The sequence below is a fragment of the Pundamilia nyererei genome, unplaced genomic scaffold (genome assembly GCF_000239375.1).
Source record: "Pundamilia nyererei isolate P.nyererei 1_Seehausen unplaced genomic scaffold, PunNye1.0 scaffold00014, whole genome shotgun sequence".
NCBI lineage: Eukaryota > Metazoa > Chordata > Actinopteri > Cichliformes > Cichlidae > Pundamilia > Pundamilia nyererei.
The window spans coordinates 1887057-1910172 of NW_005187415.1; the positions used below are offsets into that span (position 1 = coordinate 1887057).

The following is a 23116-nucleotide window of genomic DNA, read 5'->3' on the forward strand; positions in this document are numbered from 1 at the left end:
AAGTGTACCTCTGGTGCAAATTACTGACCTCTGTCATCATTTTAAGTGGGGGAACTTGCACAATCGGTGGCTGACTAAATACTTTTTTGCCCCACTGTATCTGCATTTACCTGCCACTAGCAGGAAATATGCAGACTTGTCTGAGAACGCTTGTCACACACTCTGAGTGATAGTGAAGATGTAAAAAAAAAAAAGAAAAAAAGTTTGACTTCAAAGTAAAAGCTGTGTCTCAGGGCTGCAGTCAACACGTGCAACTTTTACTTTGTAACTGAGTTTTCTTCCTTTCTGGTTTGTGTGACATTTTTTAGTATCTCTCAGCTAGTAGTTAGAGAATGTTTGCAGACAAAGGCACATCTTCCTACAGGTGACTGGAACAAAGCAACCACATGGAGGATGACTGTATGTTTGGGGATGTGTAAACATTCTCCAATTCTACCCAGCAGCAGACAGCATCCTCCAGGAACCCACCAACCAGTCAGGGAATGCATGTTTTACCTTTGTGGTTGCATCACATCCAATATTAATTAAACAGTCTGTCACCAACATGTCAGTGATTTAACACGAGTAATTACTACTTATTTTGATACTGATTACTACACCTGTATTGTAACCTCTCTACTAGAAATATATCTATTTATCTGTCCATTTATGAATTTGAAAAAGCTTCCTGGGTGGAAAAATTACCAAATTTTACTCTAAACTTGTGTTAAAAATTAATATAAAGTAGCTGCTTGTTAGAAAATAATATAATAATCAAAATGCGCTAAGAGTTTTCACCTCATCAACATAGTATACAATTTACAAACATCACCATATCTGAAAGTAATGCTCACTTCCATATAAACAGAGCAGGTTTCATAATCATTCTTAAAACTAAACTGTGATATTGTGATTTTCCCGTCCTCTCGACATGCTTTATAGAGAGAACATCATGGGACTTTCTGGTTGTGGTTAGGCTAGGTTAAGACTTAGGTCTGACCTTTGACTTGTACTCGTGATTCTCTTTACAATCGCAGAGACTGTGACGACTAGTGGGTCAAGCAGAAAACCAACTTCAAAATAAAGCATTCACACATACCGTCATCCTCGGAGAAATGCCCATTGGGCTTCAGTCTTTCTTCCTTAGCTGTAACCAGCTCTGGGAGGGAGAGAGCTGTTGAAGACGATGCTGAAGTTGTTGGAGATGACGAGGAAGAACAGTGGTGGTGAGAGGGTAGAACTCTCTTCAGGCTCATTTCGTTGCGCACATCATTGATGGTCTTTTTCAGCAACTTGAGCCGCTTGCTGCGGGAGGGGCTGGACTTCATGGCACAGGTGAGATCAAACTTCTCAAGTAGCTGCTGCAGCTGCTTGTCCAGAGGCAGCTGCTCCCGATTAGCTGGTACTAGTAAACGGTCCACTAAGAAGAGAATTAAAACAAAAAACAAACAAGGAATCATTAGAAGATAGATTGACCATAACTACTTTATAACTAGTTATTCAGAGAGGCGTGCTCTTCCCTTACCATCCTCCCAAGAAAACGATGGTGGTGCTTTGACTTCCGGAGCATCTGCAAAATGCATGCCGCTCTCCGTGTCAAAGCCAATTTTCTCTGCATCTCGACGGGTCTTTCTGAGCAAGGCCCCACCCTGGTCTCGGAGTCGCACAGCAGCCCGATAGAAGTAGGTGTCCTTTGAGTTATATTTCATACAATTTTCAATAATGAGGTTAAAGTCATCCTCAAATTGATCAAAGTTGTTGTAGCCTTGGGCATCGATGCGTTTCCGCATGGTAGAAAAGTCCATCGGGTGTTTGATGTGGTCGAGATAATCAGGCACCTACGAGAAAGCATCAGAAATATGAATATTTTGTAAATTACTTTTAATAATGTTTAAAAAAAATTAAGCAATGTTTGAACTTGGCTTTTTAAATTAAAGATTCTTGACAGCAATTCAACCATATAGAAATTCCACCCACCCAATAACAGAGTCTATTCCAAGAATCAGGAACCTACTCAAACAGATTCAAGATCAAAAGCTGCGCCCAACGTGGGGCTCGAACCCACGACCCTGAGATTAAGAGTCTCATGCTCTACCGACTGAGCTAGCCGGGCTTATGAGGAAGAGCACCCTTCACCTCTAAGGCCTCCCGACCATGCAGCAGACCATGAGCTCTTGTTACACATTCACCCTAACAGGAAGTCACATTGCTTAACACTTTTGCAGAATGGGGGGTGGGGTGGAGTAATGTCTAACATGAGTCACAGAGATCAGAACATGTGACTGGAGCAAGCAGTTGAGCGCTGGTTGCTTGCGTGAAGCTTCTAACAAATGTTTGAGAAAATGCAGAATAGAAAATTCTTTAGTAATTTTAAAAAGTCTTATTTTGTGTGCCGACGATTTATAGTCAAGATGTTCAAAGACATAAAATGTACTTTACCAGAGTACAAAAGTGATCTAATTGACTTCCACAAATAATTTATGTCAATGTACCATTTCTGGTACACTCATCTGACAGTCAGGAAAAGGAACTAAAGGCAAAACACAAGGGAAAGTGTAGAAATCTGAACCAAAAAGCCCTCTTTATAGCCAAATTTTACAGTTCTTTTGACCAATAGTCTTCTGGCATCTTAACTCCCTCTGTTCTCTTTTTTTCCCCTTCAGCTTCAACAAGTTGCAGCATATGGCTGCCCCTCCCTGAGCCTGGTTCTGTCAGAGGTTTCTTCCTTTTAAAAAGGAGTTTTTCCTTCCCACTGTCACCAAGTGCTTGCTCATAGGGAGTTGTCAGATTGTTGTGGTTTCCCTCTGACATTGTAGGATCTTCATCCTACAATACAAAATGCCTTGAGGCAGCAGTTTTTGTGATTTCGTGCTATATAAATCCCAACCAGCACACACCTTAACTATAGGGATGGGTATCGTTTAGGTTTTATCTGATACCGGTGCCAAATCGGTACTTTTGAAACGGTGCCGGTGCTCAAACGGTGCTCAAACCGGTGCTTAAAGAATGGAGAACACAAAATTGGTCCAAAAACCTCTCATGTTCAGCTGTTTTTTGTAAAAATATAACAATGTTAGCCTTTTCTGCAGCTATGGGGCATATATGGTATCACTCTTGGCTGGAAGCAGTGCAATGGAAAAAACACAAACTTTGTCCTAAACCTCTCATGTTTAACCGTTTTCCACTTTTTCTTTGGTCATTTTAGCCTTTTTGGCCAGGGTGAAGGGAGCATCTGCCATCAAACAAGAGGACAGCCGCATGTAGCTATGATGATGTTTGCTAGTTCACCTTACATGCATTAATGTAATAACGTGGTTAGCCTACTCAACGTAAATTAGCGACTCACGCAGAGAAGAACGGCTGCTGCCACCATCATCTGTCATCATTTCTGCTACACTGGCAGGGCTAGGGGCCAGGACTCTCCTCTTCGTGTTTTTGGGGGATGTTGCATAACAGGCAACCCACCCGCAGTAGATGTGCTCGGTGTGAGGTCTCGCAGCAAGCTATCAAATACAGCGCATTTCTGGGCTTTTAAAAAAAAACGCTATGCATCGCCAGGTGTTTCATCGGATTTGAGGTGTTGCCTCCTTTGCACAGTATCACAGTATCAGCTTAAAGCACTTGTTGCTGCTGAGTTTGCATCTTTTGCTGTGAAGTACAGCCAGACTTCTGACCGCTTCGCCTTGGACATTTTTAATCTGTAGCTCTGCTCTAACAGAACGTACGTACCTGGCCCCGCCTACTATCCTCGGAAACGTAAAATGATTGGCTGGAATCTAAAGTGTATCACAGCTCAGGAAAAAAAAGCACCGAAATAAAGCACCGAAATGTGCGCTGCTTTTCGGTCTGGTTACTACCGTTTATGTCAGAACCGGTGCCATCATGGCACCGGACACCGGTACCCATCCCTACTTAACTATCTATCTGTTGCCAGATATTACAGTTGTTCCTATAAGCATGTCAGCACTTTTTCTTATCCACTATTCTTCTTCAAGGAGCTGGCATAATGATACATGGCACATCCCATGTGTTATTCAGTGTTTGAATTGTATGTGTCATTAGTGAAAACACAGCAAGGGATTTGGCAGAAACAAGGCAGAGCCAAAAAGAAGCCTACAGTTTTAAACTTCTGCACAGAATAATTAACAGTACTACAGTGTGAATCAAAGTACAATCATAGATAGAATAGATGGAAAGTGTTTGAATATCTGCTGCAGATCACCTCAGTGACATCGACAGGCTGGGTGAAGATCCTAGCCTGATCTTTTGCCTGGAGCTGGTCCAAGAGGGCTCTGAGCAAAATGCTAAAGGGTGTTAACTGCATCTCTAGAAGAGTCTCCTGCAGTTTAATCTACAAGAAAACACAAAAGATAACAGTGAGCATCATCACATTTTTGTTTTGTTTGAACTTTTTCTTAAGATATTAAGACAAGCACAACTCTGTCAACCATGCATCACTCCCCTGTCCTTACCTCTTCCCGCTTGAGCTTCTCCCTCTTGCGAATTAGTTCCAGCAACAGTCTGGCTCTCTCTAGGTCATGTCGAAGGCGGTGCCATTCCTTCAGCTGTTCCTTAAGTGCCCTGCTTTCCTCTTCACTCTGCCTCTGGGGAACGCATGGAAATAAAAAAATATATAAGGCACATAAAAGAACTGAACACCAGAAAATTATCAACTTGCACAAATTCTCAACAAACAAATGCAACAGCAACTTCTTTCATTTGGCACATAAGATGCCCATTTCACAGCAAACTGCTATTGATTCACACAGCATGGTCAAAAATCTCATTAACACAAGCAATAAAGTGTTGAACGAAAACATTAAATTGTAACAAAAGCATATTTGACAACATATTTGAAAACCTTGGGAAAAAGACAAATGAAGGCTACAAGTCTTGTGCGCTTAACTGACAGAGGAACAAACCGGTTGCACATTCTTCTGTGACTGCAGTCTTGTCTGAAGGCGTCTGATGAGGGGCAACCCATTCCTGGACTGCCGTTTCAGTCTCCAGTAACTGAGGACCAGCTCTACAAAGACTTTCTTCTTCTGTATTGATACTTGATTCAGAATGGTTTGTAACCTAGAGGGATGAAAATGAGGGATTTTAGAAAACCAAAGCCATTTCCCACTTAAGTAGAAGGTTGTAGAAAAATATACCTGTGAGCAGGAAAAGTAGGCACAGTAGCAGGCGGTACAGCTTCACTTTCCACATCAGGCTCGGGCTTCTTGCTCTTACTCTTCCGTTTCTGTTTTCCTTTGGACTGTCCTTTGCCCTTGTCCCCTTTCTTACAAAGTCCATTTCTGAGTTTGGCTTCATCATACATGGCAAGAGGTCTCCTCACACACCCGTTAGGTGTGTGGGCGCCACAATAGGCCGTCTTTTTCACAGAGAAGGTGGGCTCTCCTGTTTCTGTCACCTCTTTGATTGGCTCCATCCTCATGAATAGACCAGCCTTTTGGGCACAGCTGACATGGAAGGCAGTGTAACAGTTGGCTTTGTGGCACTGGATGCAAGCGCCGACCCCTTTCTCCTTGCAGAGGTAGCACGTGAGCTTCCAGCGTGCTGGAGGAATGTGGCTGATGCCGTCGATGGGCTCAATGAAGGTGGTATTGGAGAAGCCCACCTCTGGGACCCAGAGGGCACAGACTACATGGCCCCAGCGGTCATCATCAGTCTTTTTTACTGCTCCGCCCTTATTAGGGCAAAGGATGCACTCTGCTGGCTGAGTCGGCAACTGAAGGCAGTGTCTGCAGTGCCACTGACCCTCGGGAATGTAGGGCACTCCGTAACACTCTTGGTGTACGGCCACGTTGCACATGTCACAAAACAGGATCGCGTTGCTGTTGTGACACTCTCCGTCCATGCAGATGCAGCAGACAGCATCATCATCGATAGGAGCTTGCCTTTCGCTCCCTTTGTCCAGACTCTCCAGGTACAATTCTTTCTCAAAGCGATCAATAAGGAACTCAAAAACATTGTGAGACACCTGACTAACCCCTTCGCTTCGTCGTTTTTCATTGACCAAATCCAGCCAGGCGTAATCTTCTTCATCCATGTCATACTCTGTTTCCTCATCTAGTTCTTCCTCCGTCTTATCTATATATTTATAAAAGGCAGATGGGCGTTTAGGAACAGCTGGAAGATTATATTCTACAGTTCGGAATTTAGGCTCTGGAAGTTTTGGGCTAGCGTGGCTACCAGCGTGGTGTCCTCCTCCCTCTACATGGCCTGCGATGGCAAGTGCGGCATTCTTCTTCTCCTTGTTTTTCAGTCTCACTGACCTCAGGAGGACCTGCTGTTTCGATTTTTCCGCATTCTCCTTATTGCTGGTGCATTCCATTATCTCTTGCACCATGGGGTCATCATCCGAGATCACGTCCAGCTTGTCATATATGCTGAGCCGGTGGATGCGGCCATCGAGTTCGAACTCTACCATGCGCTGCGCCTGGGCATAGGTCAAGATCTGCTTGTTGGGCGAGGGCTTGATAGGAGACGGCGGCCTCTGCACCGCAACCCGGTGCTGCCGAGCCTTCTTCTTCATCTTGACGCTCCGTGTTGCTGTGGAGATACACGACAGGGATAGCGGTTAGACATGTGTATGGGATGCCTGGAAGCATCCCAGTTGAATTTTCAAATAAAGGTAATAACAGTTACATTAGAAAATTAGGTTATTTACCTAATCACAGTAAAATACAATAATTTCACTGCAAACTGAAAGACAGACTTAATTCTCTGATACAGCTTCTTATATGCTCAACATTGCGACGAAAATAAAGTGTTAATACGCAAACAAGACGTCTGGTAAAAATCAGTGTACCTGTTTAACTGACAAGCAACATCTTATTCCAACTGATGTCTTTTAAATGAGAACGGGAGGGGGGAGTTAAACACTCTGCGGGTTAAATGTATTAGAAAGTAACAGAGTTTTGGTGACTAAGAGGGCAAAAGAAACTTACAGTTTTCACCGATGCCCCTGCCCCCCCTCCCCCCAAACCCCCCTCCACAGATTAGCTGTTGTAAATTAGAACATAGCAGCCAGTTTTTACGTTGCAATTTTGTCAATGAGCCCATGCATTTAAATGGGGGAGGGAGGCGGTTACACGGGGCAATATGGGAGCGCAGGAGTTAGCACTTGCCCATTTGCTGCAGAGGTATAACGCCTTTTCAGCAAGGACTCGCAGCCAAAGTGACCAAGGTGCTAACAATAACATTAGCTAGCCAGCTAACTAGCAGACGGAGCTAACCGTCTGCTAAAACGGAGCGAATCGCGTAAAAAACAAACAAAAAAAAAACAGTAGCCCTTAAAAGGCCGCACTATAGCTAGTTAAGCCTATACATATTTTTTTCTTTTTGCATTTGCACAGCATGTCCCCTTTTCGCCAACGCACCGACCACAGCATAGCAAATAAAACCCAGCACATACCTCAAATTCACGAGCAGTTTTGCTAGCCAGCAGTCCTACAAAGCAATGGCAATACGGCCTACTAAGTGGCGCTAATTCCGGGCACAATGTTCTCATCCAACGGGCGATACGGGGCTTTTTTCAGTTGCTAATAAAAGAGGAAGAGGCCGCTTTGTACCTTGAAGTTTCGATATTAAACTCTACACAAAGCACACAAGTATTTGCTGTGTGGGCCATTTACTGGCTAGAGTCACTCGTTAGCCACAGTCGAGCAGAGGCAAATAGCAGTAAGAGCAGCAGCCGCACGAACGGATCATCCCCCAACACAACAATGCGTTTCAGCAGACAACTCCCACCCGTACGCACCGGTCTACGTGTGACGCTGGAGGTCATGTCTGTGGTGAGTCGTAGATTTCACACAAAAGCCCATCTGTCACACAATCAGTGCGTTGCCTTTTGTAATAACCATACTAGCATTGCAAAGACAAAGCTGCAAACCTAACAAAGCGCGAATACGGACAGTAGCGCTATGTAAGGAACGCTGAGACATGTCTGTTTTGACTCTGGGGGCCATGGCTATCAAGTCATAAGAGCAGCGGATAAGACGACTTTCAGAGTGTCATGCTCTGGCGTTATTATTTGCTCTTGTAGTAATAGAGGACAGGTTGGAGGACACAAGCAGAACATGCCACACCCCAGTGACCGGTCCGCTGGGCCCAGACGTCTTTTTTAAGGGCAAGAACCCCCCTCGGTTTAGCGCAGTTATAATTTGCATTGATTAAAATATTTTGAAATTACTTTTTTTGGACCCCAACGTGGCACCCCAGACCGTGAACGCAACACACGCGAAAAGTTATTTATTAACTGATTTATTATTTCGCAATAACAAATGGATGTGTTAGTTTTTGGTCCTGTTACACCGGCAGCATGCGTAAATTTCTAAAAAAAAAAAATCTAATTATTTTAATTTCTGTGAAAATAGGTTATTAGGTGGTGTAAACGGGTCGACAAGTTAACTGAATATGCAAATGAAGTAATTGAATCTATCATTAGAACGGACTAGTTAAACATTTCTGCTTATAATTAGTGAAAAGTCAAAGTAAAACACCGTTTTATGCAACTTAATACTAAAATTTATTACCCCCTTCGCCATACTGGAGACCCAGTGCCCGGTGACATCATTAAAACCTGTTCCTTCCGTCCGTCGCTGTGTGGAGCTGCTTCGGCCGAACGCGAACTGCTAGCAAACCAGGAGACAAAAGCAACAAAAGTGAACCCCCCTCCGGATCAATCAAATGTGTCATATTTAACCGTTTAGGAACCGAAACCCAGTGAACAAGTCGTCGTACTCAACAGTAAGTATACTGAACTCGTATGTGTGTGTGAAAGGGGCTGAATGTGGTGAGGACGTCGCGGTGAGTCTAGGTCTGATTCGGATCCCGTGTGGTTCGTGTGTCGCCACGGCTGGGTTCTGCCTCGCCAGGTTAGCTAGTGTGTCCTGTGTGTGGCCTAGCTGGCAGCTAACCAGCTAGCAGTTATGGTGTGGTCCGAAATGTGCTGAACGTGTTCCTCGGGGTAATGCAAGGCTAATAAGATAGTTGTAAATGCTGTTATTTTTTGTGATACAAATCCACGCCACACAAGTGTTGTGTCTGCGTGGTTTTTTGTCTGTTATTAGCCTTGCGGCTAAGACAGTTAGCACCAGGATAGCCACCGTGGTGTTTGCTGATGATGTAGCGTAACTGCCAGTAATGTTTATTATATAACGTATTGGCATATATTGGTGGTGCAAGTTTAATGGTAAGTGTGACTTTTTGTTCGTTAGGGGTCGAGTCGAACGCCGGTGTGTAAATACCTATTCACAAGTTCTCTGCTAAGCGAAGATGCAGGCTAGTTAGCGTTGGCTATTTCTGCTGTCCTCTCGCATCTTCCTGACTAGCGCTTTAGCCAAACCCGGAAAACTGGTTTGCCACTGCTCACGTAGAAAATTACTTGGTTACATTTAAAAGCCCCATCTCGTACTAGTATTTCGTTTTAAAGTTGGTTGTTTTTGGACGAATTTTAATGTGTGATTTATGTCTAATCTAAATTTTAGATATATTTTTCTCTTTTTTTGTTTGTTTTACTTTGTATTAGAAAGCTCATATTTAAAATAACCAGATTTACATTTGAGCGAGTACTTAAGCTAATGTTCTCAGAGCTGATGTCTTTTTTTAGTTACACACATTTGGGTGTTAACACTGAGTTTTGTAGTTAAGGAAAAATTGCTTCAACACTGACCCTAGTTTCTTTTATTTGGTTTACACAGCATTCTCTCAGTTAGCTGGCACATAGAGGCACTATGTTATTATATGTTATTGTAAATTAAGCAGTAAATATTACTGCCAAATTATGGAACAGAGGCATAACATTAATTTGTCATTCCTAATGGACCACATTAAACCTGACCCCATGGCCTATTATGTGTCTGCAGTTAGGTTGAATTATATTTTTTTAACACCTTTCAGAATGAAAATGCCTCCACCAATAAGGCTCAAGAGGCTCACAGGAATGATTTGAATATTGAAAGTATGAATGAATCCTATGCTATGGCTTTCCTAGTAACTGAATATAACACTCGAGGGAGATTTTGTGCTGATGTGATAGAAAGCTACTGTTATGAAAACACCAAATGGCAGCACATATTGGACAAGACAATAATAAGAATTTTTGTTATGTTTTTCCTTTACTTTTTCACTTGCTTGTTGCACCTGGGTATATAAAATTGTATTATATCAGATTATCATACTTTTATACCAAAAAAGGTTATTACATTGTAGGTTAGTACTCTCAAAAGTGTTTTGCTTGCAGTTGTACAGGTTTGTTTTTGCTCATAAACTGCTCAAGGATTTCAATACAATTCAATCTACATACTCAAGAATGTACTTGAGTAAAGTTTTAAACAGTTTAGCTGTTGTGCAGCATATTTTTAGTGGTACATAAATGTGATATGTTACTTAATACAATCAGACAAATGGTAAATGGCCTATATTTGTATAGCGCTTTACTTAGTCCCTAAGGACCCCAAAGCGCTTTACACTACATTCATTCACCCATTCACACACACACATTTACACACTGGTGATGGCAAGCTACATTGTAGCCACAGCCGCTCTGGGGCGCACTGACAGAGGTGAGGCTGCCGGACACTGGCGCCACCGGGACCTCTGACCACCACCAGTAGGCAACGGGTGAAGTGTCTTGCTCAAGGACACATCGACTGAGACCGTCCGAGCCGGGGCTCAAACCGGCAACCTTCCGATTACAAGACGAACTGCCAACTCTTGAGCCATGACCGCCCCGTATAAGCCAGATACGGGGCGACGATGAGGAAACTGTTCAAATCATTACATGTATCAAAAGATTTTTATCAAGTCTTGCGCTGTGGAAGTACAGGATTTTGCAACTTGGAACAATGATCGCATGAAGCAGCAATTCAACAGAATACACTTTGAGCAGTGCTCTGCTCATGAATTTCCTAGGTAGCCAAGTGCATTTAAAGGCTATGACGCAATACTTGAGCATCATAATGATCCTTAAAAGTGCAAGCTGCACCTGAATACTGGAAGACTAAGCCTCAACCCGTCTGTCTATTCCGACAGAATGGTTTACCCCTTACAAAATCAAAATTTCTATGTTTACTAAAACTGTGCTTGCAGAGTCAAATCAATTAGCAGTCCTTCTTGTAAATTGTGCGTTTAATGAAACCTGATTTTACTTAAGTGCTTTTGTTTTTCAATCTCTATACTTTCTTGTGGCTATGTGTGGCTAAATGAAAGTACAATCTGCTGTTTATGGCACAACATGTTGTGTTACTGGTTTTTGGAGTTGTGTTTATTTTTAGAATACCCTTATCTGATCTATTTTCTCTCGCTTCCTATCTTTCTCTAGGTCTTGTAGGGAGGAGTGGAGCTACTCCAGTCATAAATGGAGAGGGACGAGCACACGCTCTGTGTCCTGGACGGCAACACCCACATCCCAACACCTGCTTGAGAGCTGCTGTATCGATGACCACAGTTGAAAAAAGCGATTGCATTTGACACCGCAGACCTGACTATTCTACAGAAACGCTTGGGCTGCTGCCATGGATGGGGAGGAAGAGGTCTCACATATGGGCGAGGAAATGGTCAGTGAACCTAATGGCTCCATAGAACGCAGAAAAAGAGAGGCAAAGGGGACCTGCCTGAAAATTGAAGGGCAGGATGGCTATGTGTTCAAATCCTACAGCATTAGCCCCCGTGAAACTGCTGATGCAAAGTCACCTGCTTGCTCCTCAATAACACTGGATAAAGACTCTCTTCCTTGTTTCAACTTTTCTTCTCAGGGTGACGGACTGTTTGAGACAGACACGGCAAATAAGAGTGCTGCAGCTTCTCCCACTCTTTCAGACAAATGCCTAAACATTGACACCGAGGGAAATGGAGAGAGTGAAAAGTATGAAAATGGCAGCGAATTGAGTGAACATGGCAAAGGGGAGATCCAGGATGCTAATGGAATGGAGGAAGAAACCCAGGATGATGACAGACTACCCTTTGGCAGCTCAGTTGGCCCTTTTGTAACTAAAGATGGCGATGACTATAGCAATTTACTAAGTGGATACACAAGCACCCTTTATGATGTCGCCATGGACGCTGTCACTCAGAGTCTTTTGTCATCTATGAGGAGTCAGACCAACCCACGGAAAAAATCTCCAGCATGGAATCATTTCTGCATATCACCACGAGACAGTACCAAAGCAATCTGTTTATACTGCATGAAAGAGTTCAGTCGGGGTAAGAACGAAAAAGACCTCAGCACGAGTTGTTTAATGAGGCACGTACGAAGGGCTCACCCCACTGTGCTTTTGCAAGACGGAGCCGACGCATCCTCAAATAATCTGACTAGCCCTCTTGCCTCATCTTTGATACCTCCCTCCCCAAACTCACCAAAAAACGGAGACTTGACAAATAGCATTGTTAGCTCTGCCTCAAAAAACACTTCACCGTCCACCTCCTCAGCTGAAAATTCAGACCTGTCATCCAAAGAAGTGTTACCCAAAGTCGAACCAAAACTAGAACCGTATGCCAATGCCGACGCTGTTTGCAGCACCCTCCCATCCTCACATTCCAATGAAAACAATGCCGAAGACATGTCAGACGGAGGGCCTGAGCGCCTTCCAGGGACCCCAAAAAGCTCTAGCTCCCGTCGCAGGTCAGCTGTATGGAAACATTTCTACCTGTCGCCTGCTGATAATTCCAAAGCAGTATGCATTCATTGCATGAATGAATTCAGTAGGGGTAAAAATGGAAAGGATCTGGGGACAAGCTGTCTTATCCGGCATATGTGGAGAGCCCACAAAGAGGTTGTAATTGAGGAGAATGGACAGGGAAATCACATTCCGCCACCCTATACTAACCCGCCCTCGCTGCTGTCCCGCACTCAACTACAGGATCCACTGGAACTCAAAAAAGAATCACCCCTTCTTCCATCATCACCAGAAACCATATCAGATGAACTACCCCAAAGCATGGAGGAAAGCATGGATATAAAGGAAGAATCTGATGAGGTGATGCATCTCTCAGGGCAGGAGACCACACTCAACCTCTCCTTCAAAACTCATGGGGAGGACACACCCCTGACTTCATCACCATGTGACCTCTCTGAAGGCCCCAGCCTCAATCAGGATCATTCAGTTTTTCAGCAAAACAAAAAGATCATGAAACGGGTTAAATCAGAAGTGTGGCACCATTTCATAGTGTCACCTGTTGACCAGTTAAAAGCACTGTGCCGTTACTGTCCGTGTGTCATCAGTCGGGGGAAACGGGGCGATTTTGGTACAAGCTGCTTAATGAGACATTTAATGAGACGTCACCCAGATGTCCTCAAAAACCAAAAAAGCACAGATGATAAGGAATCTTCCCCTCATCCCTACACCAATCTCACTGCAACAGATCCAGTTTCAGCCAAAGAAACTGAGAATCCCCTTAGTGAGAAAAAAACACAAACCATGCCTGTTTTCAGTAAAAAGACGTCAAAACTGTGGAATCATTTTTCCATTTCGCCTGCTGACCCTACAAAGGTGGTTTGTTTGCACTGTAGCCGCACAATTAGCAGAGGCAAAAAGACTACAAACCTCGGCACAAGCTGCCTTTTCAGGCACATGCAGAGGTTTCACGGACATGTTCTTGAAAGTAACAATACTATCTCAGGTGATGTGCCGTCTGCTGAAATTCATGTTAAACAAGAGCTCATGGACACTTCTGTTTATGAAACGGAACAGAATCGTGAGAGATTTGATGAACACCACCCGGTTGCCAAAAAAATCACCAAACTTATTGCAGAAATGCTCGCACTGGATCTTCAGCCATCAGCTATGGTGGAGAATGCTGGACTGAATCGACTGCTAGAGTACCTCCAGCCTCAGTATTCTCTACCACCCTCTTCTTACTTTACCAGCACTGCCATACCAGATATGTACGAAAGGGTGAAGGAGGTTGTGTTGACCCACCTGAAAGAAGCTGAAGGTGGTGTTGTCCACTTCACAACTAGTATTTGGGTCAGTAGCCAGACAAGGGAATACCTAACCCTTACCGCCCACTGGGCGACGTACGAGTCAAGTGTCAGACCCCAAGGTCAAGACTTTCACTGTTCTGCTCTCCTAAGTGTCTCACAAATAGACTCTGATCACGATATGCATGACATCCCAAAGCAGCTCGAGTATCTGTGGGATTCTTGGATCAACTCATCAGGGCTGAAAAAGGGGTTCACTGTAACAGACAACACCACCATCAAAAACACTTTGGAGGACCACGGTCACTTCACCATGCAGTGTTTTGGACACACCATCGACCTCATTGTTAGTGAAGCCATAAAGAGCCAGCGAATGGTTCAGAACCTTCTGAGTATTGCACGAAAGATCTGTGAGCGTGTGCACCGCTCAGCAAAGGCCAAGGAGAAGCTGGCTGAGCTCCAGAGGGTCCATCAGCTGCCAGAGAACCAGCTCATTCAGGACGTCCCTTCCAAATGGATGACCTCCTTTTTCATGCTGGAGCGACTGGTTGAGCAAAAGAAAGCCATCGACGAGATGTCGATCGAGTGCAATTTCAGGGAAATGATCAGCTGCGATCAGTGGGAAGTAATGTTGTCAGTCTGCAATGCACTGAAACCTTTTGAAGTTGCCTGCAGGGAGATGAGCAACCGCACTGCCACTCTGGGACAAGTGATACCACTCATTCATATTCTCAACAGAAAAATAGACTTGCTGTTTGACGAGACCGTGGGAATAGACAACATGCTCAAGTCTCTAAAGGAAGCGATGGTGAGCAGGATGTCTGCAACTCTTCACGACCCTCAATACATCTGGGCAACCATGCTGGACCCACGATACAAAACGTCATTGTTCACAGAGGAAGAAGCTGAAAGATGTAAACAAGACCTGATCCGGGAGCTGGACATGTCCTGTTCTACCTCAGTTGCAGTCAAGCCTCTGCTGCACAACGGCTGCAATGAGGCCAACGTTTCATCCAGCACCGCAAATTCAAACAAGGACAATCTCTGGTCCTTGATGGCTGACATCAGGCAAAAGATAAAAAACGAGGAGAAGCCAAAGTCCTCAGAGCTGGCAGTGCTGGAGTATCTTGAGGAAGACATACTTGATCAAAGCTGTGACCCCCTTGACTACTGGAACCTGAAAAAGTTCCTATGGCCTGATCTTGCCAAAGTAGCCGCCCGCTACGTGGGTTGCCCTCCGAGCATCGTCCCAGCAGAGACACTGTTCAGCACAGCTAGTGTCAACTGTGCCCTGAATCAGCCCAGGCCTTTGCTAGAAAACATGGAGGGTCTGCTGTTCCTCAAGGTCAACCTCCCCTTGATTTATTTTCAGTACTGATCATAATTATTTTGTTGAGCATTAACTTGAAAACCCTTTATTTAAGGACCAAGTTGCATAGCTGTGAAATGGGGGGTGGGGTTCTGTCGGGCAAAATGTAAAATATCATTGAATACACTGATTTTCAATGCAAAGGCCAGATCGAGGCTTTATTGTATTCTCTGTACTACTGTTAAAACACTTTGGAGCTGTTGTGATGAAAAGTCTCAGAAGTGTATCAGGGAGGGAGGGTTTTTCTAGCTGTAGGGATTGGTGATAATGTGTTTGCTTCTAAATCAATGTTTTTCCTTTGTCTACTCTCTCCTTGTGCCTTATCCAAAACTACTTCAGGTCAAAAACGCTGTAAATATTGTTGAAATTGCGCAGATCACGTCAGGATGCTTTTTTTAAATATTATGATTAAAGATAAGAGTTGTTTTCTGAATGAAAACATGGCCCCCAAAAAATAAATAAATGCTGTGACTGAAAGATATTTTACGTTTATATTATTTAATTTCCATTGTGAATTTGTGGCTCATGGTACTGTCATTTAGAATTAGTTTTTTTTAGTTTTTGTTTTTTTTTTTTTTAACTTGCTGATATGTTTTTAATGAGATCATGTATAATATTGCTGTATTTTCTGAATAATGGGGTTTGTTTGGAATATACAATTTGTCTCTCAAGCACAATTTAAGTTTATGTCCAGGGGTTTAAATTATGGGTTTATTATTAAGTAAAACAATGTACTGTACATTTTTATATTAAATGACTTCTGAACCTAATTTCATAAATGTTTTAGCATTGAGACTGGAAACATGCAAATTTTAGTCATTTGTAAATAAAGGTTTTCCTTACACAATATCGTAGAGTCTTGTTCTTATCAATGAGACCGAAAAGCTGGTGTTTAGTGTGGAGCCTTAAGGCACACGAGTACAAGAATTCAATTTTTTCACTTCATTTTAAGCATCTCCAGTGTTCAGTGAACTTTTTTTTTTGTTATCCTCTGAGCTAAAAAAATAATAATACAAAGATATATTCAGAAGACAAAATAATTTCACGGAGAACGTGTGGTAGCTCGTTTCCTTGCATGAGAGCAGATAAGATTTAGATTCATGACTATGTTAATGCAACACTGATAATCTTTTGTAGTGGAAATGTAATACCTGGAGAGATACTTTTTATTATTCTGTAAAAGCACTGGTTTCACAGTAGTGGTCAGCAAATTAAAAGAAAAAAAATCCAACACTTGTTTAAGTCACTGTTTTGGTGGCCTTTCTCTCCATCAGCACAGTTTTTCTCTCCAAGTGCACTCTGACAGGAGGGAAGTGAAACACACTGAAGGCAATGTTGCGGTAACCTTCTATGAAGGTCAGAGGCTGATGGGTGTCCTGGAGTAATTCTATCTTGGTCGCATTAGCCTCCATCAATAGGTGCGAGTACATCTGCATAGCTGGGCTCGTGGGGCTCAAGTCCTCACGTTTGTCATATCTGTTGAAAATGGGAAGTAAAGTGTTTAAAATAATATTTTAAGTTTACTTAAAAAGCTAAGATAAAAAAAATAAAGCTGTATTTATTTTTGTCACTTTGACCTGCTTCATAAGGCTTTCACAGACATGTTTATTGAGGTCCAGCATGTCTGACCTGCCTTTCCAAAGTATTTGTACTGCAGTACCTATTCTGAGATTGTAACAATTTCCCCATTTCCAAATGTTACCCATGTTATACTATTTGAAAAAAGCTAAAACTGACAATACAGATACTGAAAACTGAAGTGAGGCCAAATTTTTTTCTGAATTCTAAGCTTAACTCAAAACACCCACAAAAAAATAGAAAATTTAAAACTGTATATTAAAAAAAAAAAAAAAAGATTGGTGGACAGATTTCAGATCAAAATAAAACACCAACCTCCAGTTTTTGTTTAGTTGTAGGAAGCGTGAAACTCCAGTCTCAGCAGTGTAGGTGTCAATGTGAACAAATACATCTGAGGAAAGACAGCAACAATGAGAGTTCACTAGAAAACCACGATTCTTTATCTCCTGCATTTCTGACAGACTTTTAAATATGTAACTGTGTGAGCGCTCCCTTCAGAAAGAAAAAAAAAAGCTTGATGTGATTCCAACCTGCTGAGGCTGGCAACAGCCGGTGTAGTTCCTGCATTCCTCTGCCTCCAGGGTAGTTGTGGTGAGAAACATAGAGGCAAATACCAGAGTATGCCGTGTTTGCCAACAGCTGGCCAACCACAAATGCAGAACCCAGTTTGTATATCCAGGATTTCTGGTAGTTGCACAAACTAAATCACATAGAAGGAGGAAAAAACAAACAAACAAAACAGTAAAAAGCATGACAAACAGCTTCAGCTCTCCAAATTTCAATGTCAATTTTAAGAGAAGGGAAACTTTTTAGGATCATTCACTCTTCTTTCAATATAAGGACAGGTGCCGTACGTTTCAGCTTACATGAAAGAGCAACCACGCGCAGCCACCAAACTGAGCACGGGAAAAGTGTATATGATGAAACGCAGCTCTTTGTGGGGCAACAGTGAGTAGAGCAGAATGAAGCCCACTGTGGGCAACAGCAGTGCTCTCATTCGCCTGTCAAGGAGGCCAAGGGGGACAAAGAACAGCGTGCAGCCCAGGGCGCGAGGTACAGCAGAGTAGAAGTACCAGAGAAATGGAGAGGTTTACTGGGGAGAATAGTCAAGGACTGCTATAACCAACCAACAATAAACCAACAACAATGTCATAAAATTACCTGAGTTTTAACTGAGCTAGAATGCTAAAGGAGACTGGAGTCATACAGGAATATTTTAACAAAGGGCATCAACATGCTGTTCATCAACATGCTTTTAAGATACCATGAAACTAAAACATTTATTAAATTAACAGTTATAAACTAAGAAATATGTTGCTGTGAAATTGTGCAATACAAATAAAATGACTGAAATATTCAGTCCAACAAGGAAAGTAATTTTTCCACAGTCAACAAAGTCCTAACTCTAACAGTTATCCTCTCCTACTATTTCCATAAAGTGAAATGTCACATTTTCTAATACATTGTGTTTTTCTTGTGGTTGTCATTTCTCCCCCATAGTTTCCCAACTATCAAACAGCTAAGCAAACAGGATGTGCTGGAATAAATCAAAGGATATTCCCCAGTTGGAACTTTTGTTGAGAATGGTGTTGTACCACAAAACCTGGCCTTCAGGCCACAGGAGCTTCCTCCAGAAGAAGGTATCAACAGCCACTGTCAGAGCTGCAGGAGACAAAGGAAAGCAAACACAAACAGTGATCAGCACGTTTTTAATATTGTTAGACATACACTGTATTTATTATAGATGAACCACTAACCTAATGACAATATCCCAGCAGGAACAGTATATTTCAGCAGCTGCAGCAGCCCCAGCTTCCTGCTCAGGAGCGACATCAGTAACATGAGGCCCATAAAGATGCACAACTCTGACCGGAACACAATGATGACCAAAGCAGACAGGGAGATGAACCGGCCATATCTCTGAGCCATCCATGATGTGAATGCTATAAGAACTGGGCCGAGAATTTTACTCATCATTATAATGCTCGATTATTTAAGTTCCAAAAATAACAAAGAAAGAAACTAGAACTCAAATGAGAGCTGATGGGTTACCTAATGGCAGGGCGAATACATTGGGCAGTGTCCTTGTGCTGTAGAACATTAAATGAAACTGAGATGCACATATAAGGCAGAAAAGGTCTGCAACTGTGGAGCCAAACTGCTTCCTTGCTTCTCTCTGCATGTGCCACAGTGCACCGATGACGCACACTCCCAGGGAAGCTCGGACTGTGCAGAAAGAACAGCACATTAAACATCTCTTTAGAGCTTTTAATTACCTTTACATCTCAGTGGTTTGGATACTAAACAACAAAAAGTGAGATGGTACGCTACCTATAAGCTGCGTGTAGAACTTTGGTGCATCCAGCAGGGAAGACAGAAAAACAACAGGGGAGGAGAGCGTGGAGAGGAAGAGGGGGCCAAGGAAAGTCCGCGGCACCACACCGGGGAACTCATGATGGTCATACTGAAAAGAAAAGAAAAAAAGGTACTTTCTAAGACTTATACAGCCACAAATCACTGTGATTTAAAGTGATTTAAAATTTATAAATGTGATTTATAAGTGATTTAACATCCTTTAAATCACTTATACAGTGATTTAAAGGAGCTCAAAAACAAGAGTAGATAAAACAATCTAATCTCTCACTTTCAATCAAATCACATGACCCTAAGCAAGACCTGGAATTTACCCAGATGTCATGGATTTTTTTCTCCCTTTTTATCAGAACAAACAAGTAAACTGTCTAAAGCATCTCTGTTATGTTAAAGTCAGGACTCTCTTGGCTGTTCTAAAACATGGATTTCTTCTTTCTAATCATCCTATAGTTGGTTTTTCATTGTCTTGACTCTTCTAAGCTTCAAATCATGGAGTGATGCCCCAGTATTTTACTGTAAATGTTTTTGACTGAATTTTGAATTTATTACTCTCTGCATGTCCAGATATCCAGACCATAAAAAAACAAAAATAAAAAGCCAAACCATGATCCTCCCTCCACCGTGCTTTACAATGTCTTCACAGCATTGTTTCACCCCCTACACTGTACAGTGCATGCTTCTTATAAAGGTAAACCTTTGTCTAATCTTCCCAGATAAGATTTATCTAGTAAAATTGAGCAACATTCAGGCACTCTCATGCAAATTTGAGATGTGTTGCAATGTATTTTTAAGTCATTCTCACAGTTACTCTGTCATCTGTGGAAGGATACTACTGACAGCTCTGTACCATGTAGTGTAGTTCATCTTGTAGTGAACACCTAATTAAAAATATCACAAGCCCTAGTCCAGTCCTAAGTTTCAGGACTGCTTACTGTGCTCTTGACTTATTATTTTTCAGGACACCCTCATCACAGGGAACACAACAGTCCTGCATGTTATCAAGTTGTAATATATTGTGATAAGCAACATTGTAATAAACAATAAAATAGAACAAAAGCATTGATGCCACAACAGAACAGAATAAAGCCCAATAGATACTGATATTGAGTAATTTAAAAATTCCGATATATCAACTTATTGTTTTTCTTTCAGGCACACAAAACATAATAAATGTCAGGGAAATCTGTTTATGTGTAGTTGTTTATGAGTCTTTACGAAGGTTATAAGACATTTCTGTTTAAAAATGTTTTATTGTCATAACAAGATCAGCTGGTTGTTGAGTTTGTGGCATTTCAAACAGGTTTTGCCAGGCTAGCTTCAGAGTGCCCTCTGGTGTACATGCAATGCAACATCAATACTCCGAAAGGTGATTCTCCAGTCTCTTCTTTGGATTTTTAAAATTTTTAATTTCTTATAAATCTTGATAGTGATATATCAGAGCACTACAATGAAGGCAGAAAAGAACTGCAAAGCAATGTTAATGCTGAAAGCCAACACTGTAGGTCAAGTCTAGTCAGTTACAAAATTTAGTGACCCTAATATTAGTCCTCATTAGGACCACAGTTATTGGTGGCCTCCATGGCATAAATTCAATAGGTCTCTCTTTGTTTGAGGCTTTGATTTTATCCCCAACCCTGGCATCAAAGCTCGTAGTTCCCAGTAGGGTCGAGTTACTCCCACGATGTGCTTATGTGTAGTGCGTTTTGCTTTACAATAAATCAGGTTAAATAGGAACAGTATACCTATGTTCAGCCACCCTGTCCCTCAGTTTTGGTCACATTTTTCCCCATTTTTCAACAGAGCTCCTGTTATGTTCTCTTGTTTTATTGTGAATGAATGTATTTTTCTAATATTGTGACGTGAATGGGTGAGGATAAGACCACATTTATTTTTTTCTTGTAGCTATAGGTTTACGACGGAACAGTCCACACCGCAGTATAGCTGTCAAACTACTAGTGTGTATGATTTTTATAGCAAGCATCAATAGCAAGCAGAATGTTTGGGACGTAGCATTACATCAAAAGTAGGATTTAAACTGTACCCGCAGCTGTCACATTTTTTTTTTCATAATGTACCTTATATTTAACATCTTTAGGGCCGTAAGAATGGTATTCTATTTTTTAAAATGACAAAAAGGGAAATTGAATATTACGAATGTTTTATTTACATCCACGGGTGCTTTCTGTGTCCACTTAGCTTATTAACACATCAAATGGCTGCATGCTTACCTTGTCAAAGTCAAGTCTGTGATACAGAAGGTCGTGTGCCGCCTGTAAGTTGAAGCTCTCCTCAACCTTAGTGAACGGGCAAATAAATAAATGCAAGAGAGCCACGAAAGCTAATAAAAACAACAGTGGTAGCCCCAAAACAGTCCTCTTTTCAGCCATGACAGCTGAAAAAAAAAGAGAAAAGGCTAGTTTTCACTTCCGGCAGTCACAGGAAGTGAACGATGCAACTTTTACTTTGGCTAAGACGTTGAGGGGTTTTTATTAGTAGGGCTTTTGAGAAATATTATTGAAACCTAATTTTAAAAAAATGAAAAAAAAATTATTTTGAATTTACCTGCGAGCTTCCTGAATTTTCCACGTGGGGATGGGGTTGTTTTTTTTTTTGTTTTTTTCTATTGTCCCGCGCGTGGCGACTCACGATTGGTTTTCCATTTTATTGACAGGCGGTTACAGCCAATCACCACAAGCCACAATTCGATTAAGACGCTGACGCGGAAAACTAGAACCGCTTCAGGGTTTTGTTTTTTTTCCCCCATGTAACCGGCATGTAAATACCATTTTGTCACGCTTTGCATAGATAACGCTATTTTTCATCTAATGTTAGGAACACCTCGCATAGATGTGTCCGACCGCTGCAGCACTTTAACATCAGTGGAAAGCTTGCGTGCTAGTGGCTGGAGCGCTCGTCTCCTGATATGAAATTGTGTGAATTGATCTGCTGAGATGCTGTCCACCGGTCCAGAGCTGCGGCTGCTGCGCCTTTTGTCTTGCTTAACTCTTGTCTTACTTTGTCAAGTTACTGACGCCAAAAAGGATTTAAAAAGCGCCTGCAACACCTGCCGGCAAATCACCGAGAACTTCAACAAGGTCAGTGAGCGTTTGCAGACCTTCTTCCTTTGTGTTGTTTTTCATTGTGTTGACGTGAACATACGTCAGTCTAATGTAAGATGCCTGGGTGTCCTTTACTCAGTGCAGGGTCCTTCTTATTTCTGGGCTCAAAAATTAAAATGTCTGCGTTGTATGTCAGGGCTTCGAGAGAACAGCAAACCAGAACTTTGGAGGAGGAAACACAGCCTGGGAGGAGAGGAAATTGTCTAAATATGAGACGAGGTGAGACAGCCAAGAGCCCAGCCTACAGGTCACCCTGCCACAGGTCCTGTGATCTGAGCTGACCAGACCTGCTTTCCATCAAATGAAGTTGTTTTCTTTTCTTTTCATGCAAATATAAATCTTCTTGTACATTTTGAGATGTATGTTTACAATCTCAAACTAACTTGTGCACTTGTCTCGTCTGCTGCTTTCCTTCCACCCCAGCGAGATTCGGCTGATGGAGATCGTGGAGGGGCTGTGCGACAGCAGCAGCTTTGAGTGCAACCACATGGTTGAGGAGCACGAGGAGCATTTCGAGACTTGGTGGTTCAAGAGGTGGGTTGATGCAAATGACGTGGTTGGATTTTAAAGGGGACCTAATGAGTGATGGACACGTGGTCAGGAAGGCTGGCAGATGCTGATCAGGGTTGTTTGCGTTGTTAACCTGCTGTTAAACCTCGTCTCTTCCTGCCTTGTTTTCCTGTTGCAACACAGGAAAACGAAACATCCCGATCTGCACAAGTGGTTCTGCATAGAGACCATCAAAGTGTGCTGTCCAAAGGGAACATT

General features: G+C 42.4%; 4 protein-coding genes and 1 non-coding gene across 14 annotated transcripts in view; 2 read left to right on the forward strand and 3 right to left on the reverse strand.

The window, feature by feature from the left end:
- The window catches only part of brd1a (bromodomain containing 1a), a 21874-nt gene extending 12616 nt beyond the window's left edge, over positions 1 to 9258 (reverse strand). For 2 of the 8 annotated variants that reach the window (XM_005725131.2, XM_005725124.2), the window contains exons 1-7: positions 7403 to 7741; positions 5136 to 6537; positions 4890 to 5058; positions 4452 to 4583; positions 4202 to 4330; positions 1505 to 1817; positions 1079 to 1399 (exon numbers count right to left, since the gene is read on the reverse strand). In XM_005725131.2, coding sequence (XP_005725188.1) covers positions 1079 to 1399; positions 1505 to 1817; positions 4202 to 4330; positions 4452 to 4583; positions 4890 to 5058; positions 5136 to 6520 — 2449 coding nt within the window. In that variant the 5' untranslated portion in view covers positions 6521 to 6537; positions 7403 to 7741. The other 6 variants (XM_005725129.2, XM_005725126.2, XM_005725128.2 and 3 more) reach the window with 6 other exon arrangements.
- Positions 2020 to 2092, reverse strand: trnak-cuu (transfer RNA lysine (anticodon CUU)). Its single transcript has one exon. It is a non-coding gene; the product is annotated as a tRNA-Lys (tRNA).
- Positions 7748 to 16256, forward strand: zbed4 (zinc finger, BED-type containing 4). 3 transcript variants are annotated; one of them, XM_005725123.2, is made up of 3 exons: positions 8674 to 8736; positions 11312 to 11546; positions 11745 to 16256. In XM_005725123.2, exons 2-3 carry the CDS (start codon positions 11505 to 11507, stop codon positions 15285 to 15287), a joined length of 3585 nt encoding a protein of 1194 aa, XP_005725180.1. In that variant the 5' UTR covers positions 8674 to 8736; positions 11312 to 11504; the 3' UTR covers positions 15288 to 16256. The 3 variants fall into 3 exon arrangements, with proteins under 3 accessions (XP_005725179.1, XP_005725180.1, XP_005725178.1); XM_005725122.2 differs by lacking the exon at positions 8674 to 8736 and adding an exon at positions 7748 to 7781 and having other exon boundaries at positions 11312 to 16256; XM_005725121.2 differs by having other exon boundaries at positions 11312 to 16256.
- Positions 16257 to 16291: 35 nt separating this feature from the next.
- Positions 16292 to 21653, reverse strand: alg12 (ALG12 alpha-1,6-mannosyltransferase). Its single transcript, XM_013908787.1, has 9 exons — positions 21458 to 21653; positions 19188 to 19320; positions 18909 to 19082; positions 18614 to 18808; positions 18415 to 18518; positions 17723 to 17946; positions 17387 to 17556; positions 17172 to 17247; positions 16292 to 16754 (listed from the first exon to the last, which is right to left on the reverse strand). Exons 1-9 carry the CDS (start codon positions 21614 to 21616, stop codon positions 16517 to 16519), a joined length of 1473 nt encoding a protein of 490 aa, XP_013764241.1. The 5' UTR covers positions 21617 to 21653; the 3' UTR covers positions 16292 to 16516.
- A 248-nt stretch (positions 21654 to 21901) lies between these two features.
- The window catches only part of creld2 (cysteine-rich with EGF-like domains 2), an 8618-nt gene continuing 7403 nt past the window's right edge, over positions 21902 to 23116 (forward strand). Inside the window, 4 exon segments of the mRNA XM_013908765.1 lie at positions 21902 to 22324; positions 22485 to 22567; positions 22772 to 22882; positions 23042 to 23116. The exon segment at positions 23042 to 23116 is cut by the window's right edge and continues 8 nt beyond it. Of these exon segments, the coding sequence (XP_013764219.1) occupies positions 22181 to 22324; positions 22485 to 22567; positions 22772 to 22882; positions 23042 to 23116 (413 nt within the window). The 5' untranslated portion in view covers positions 21902 to 22180.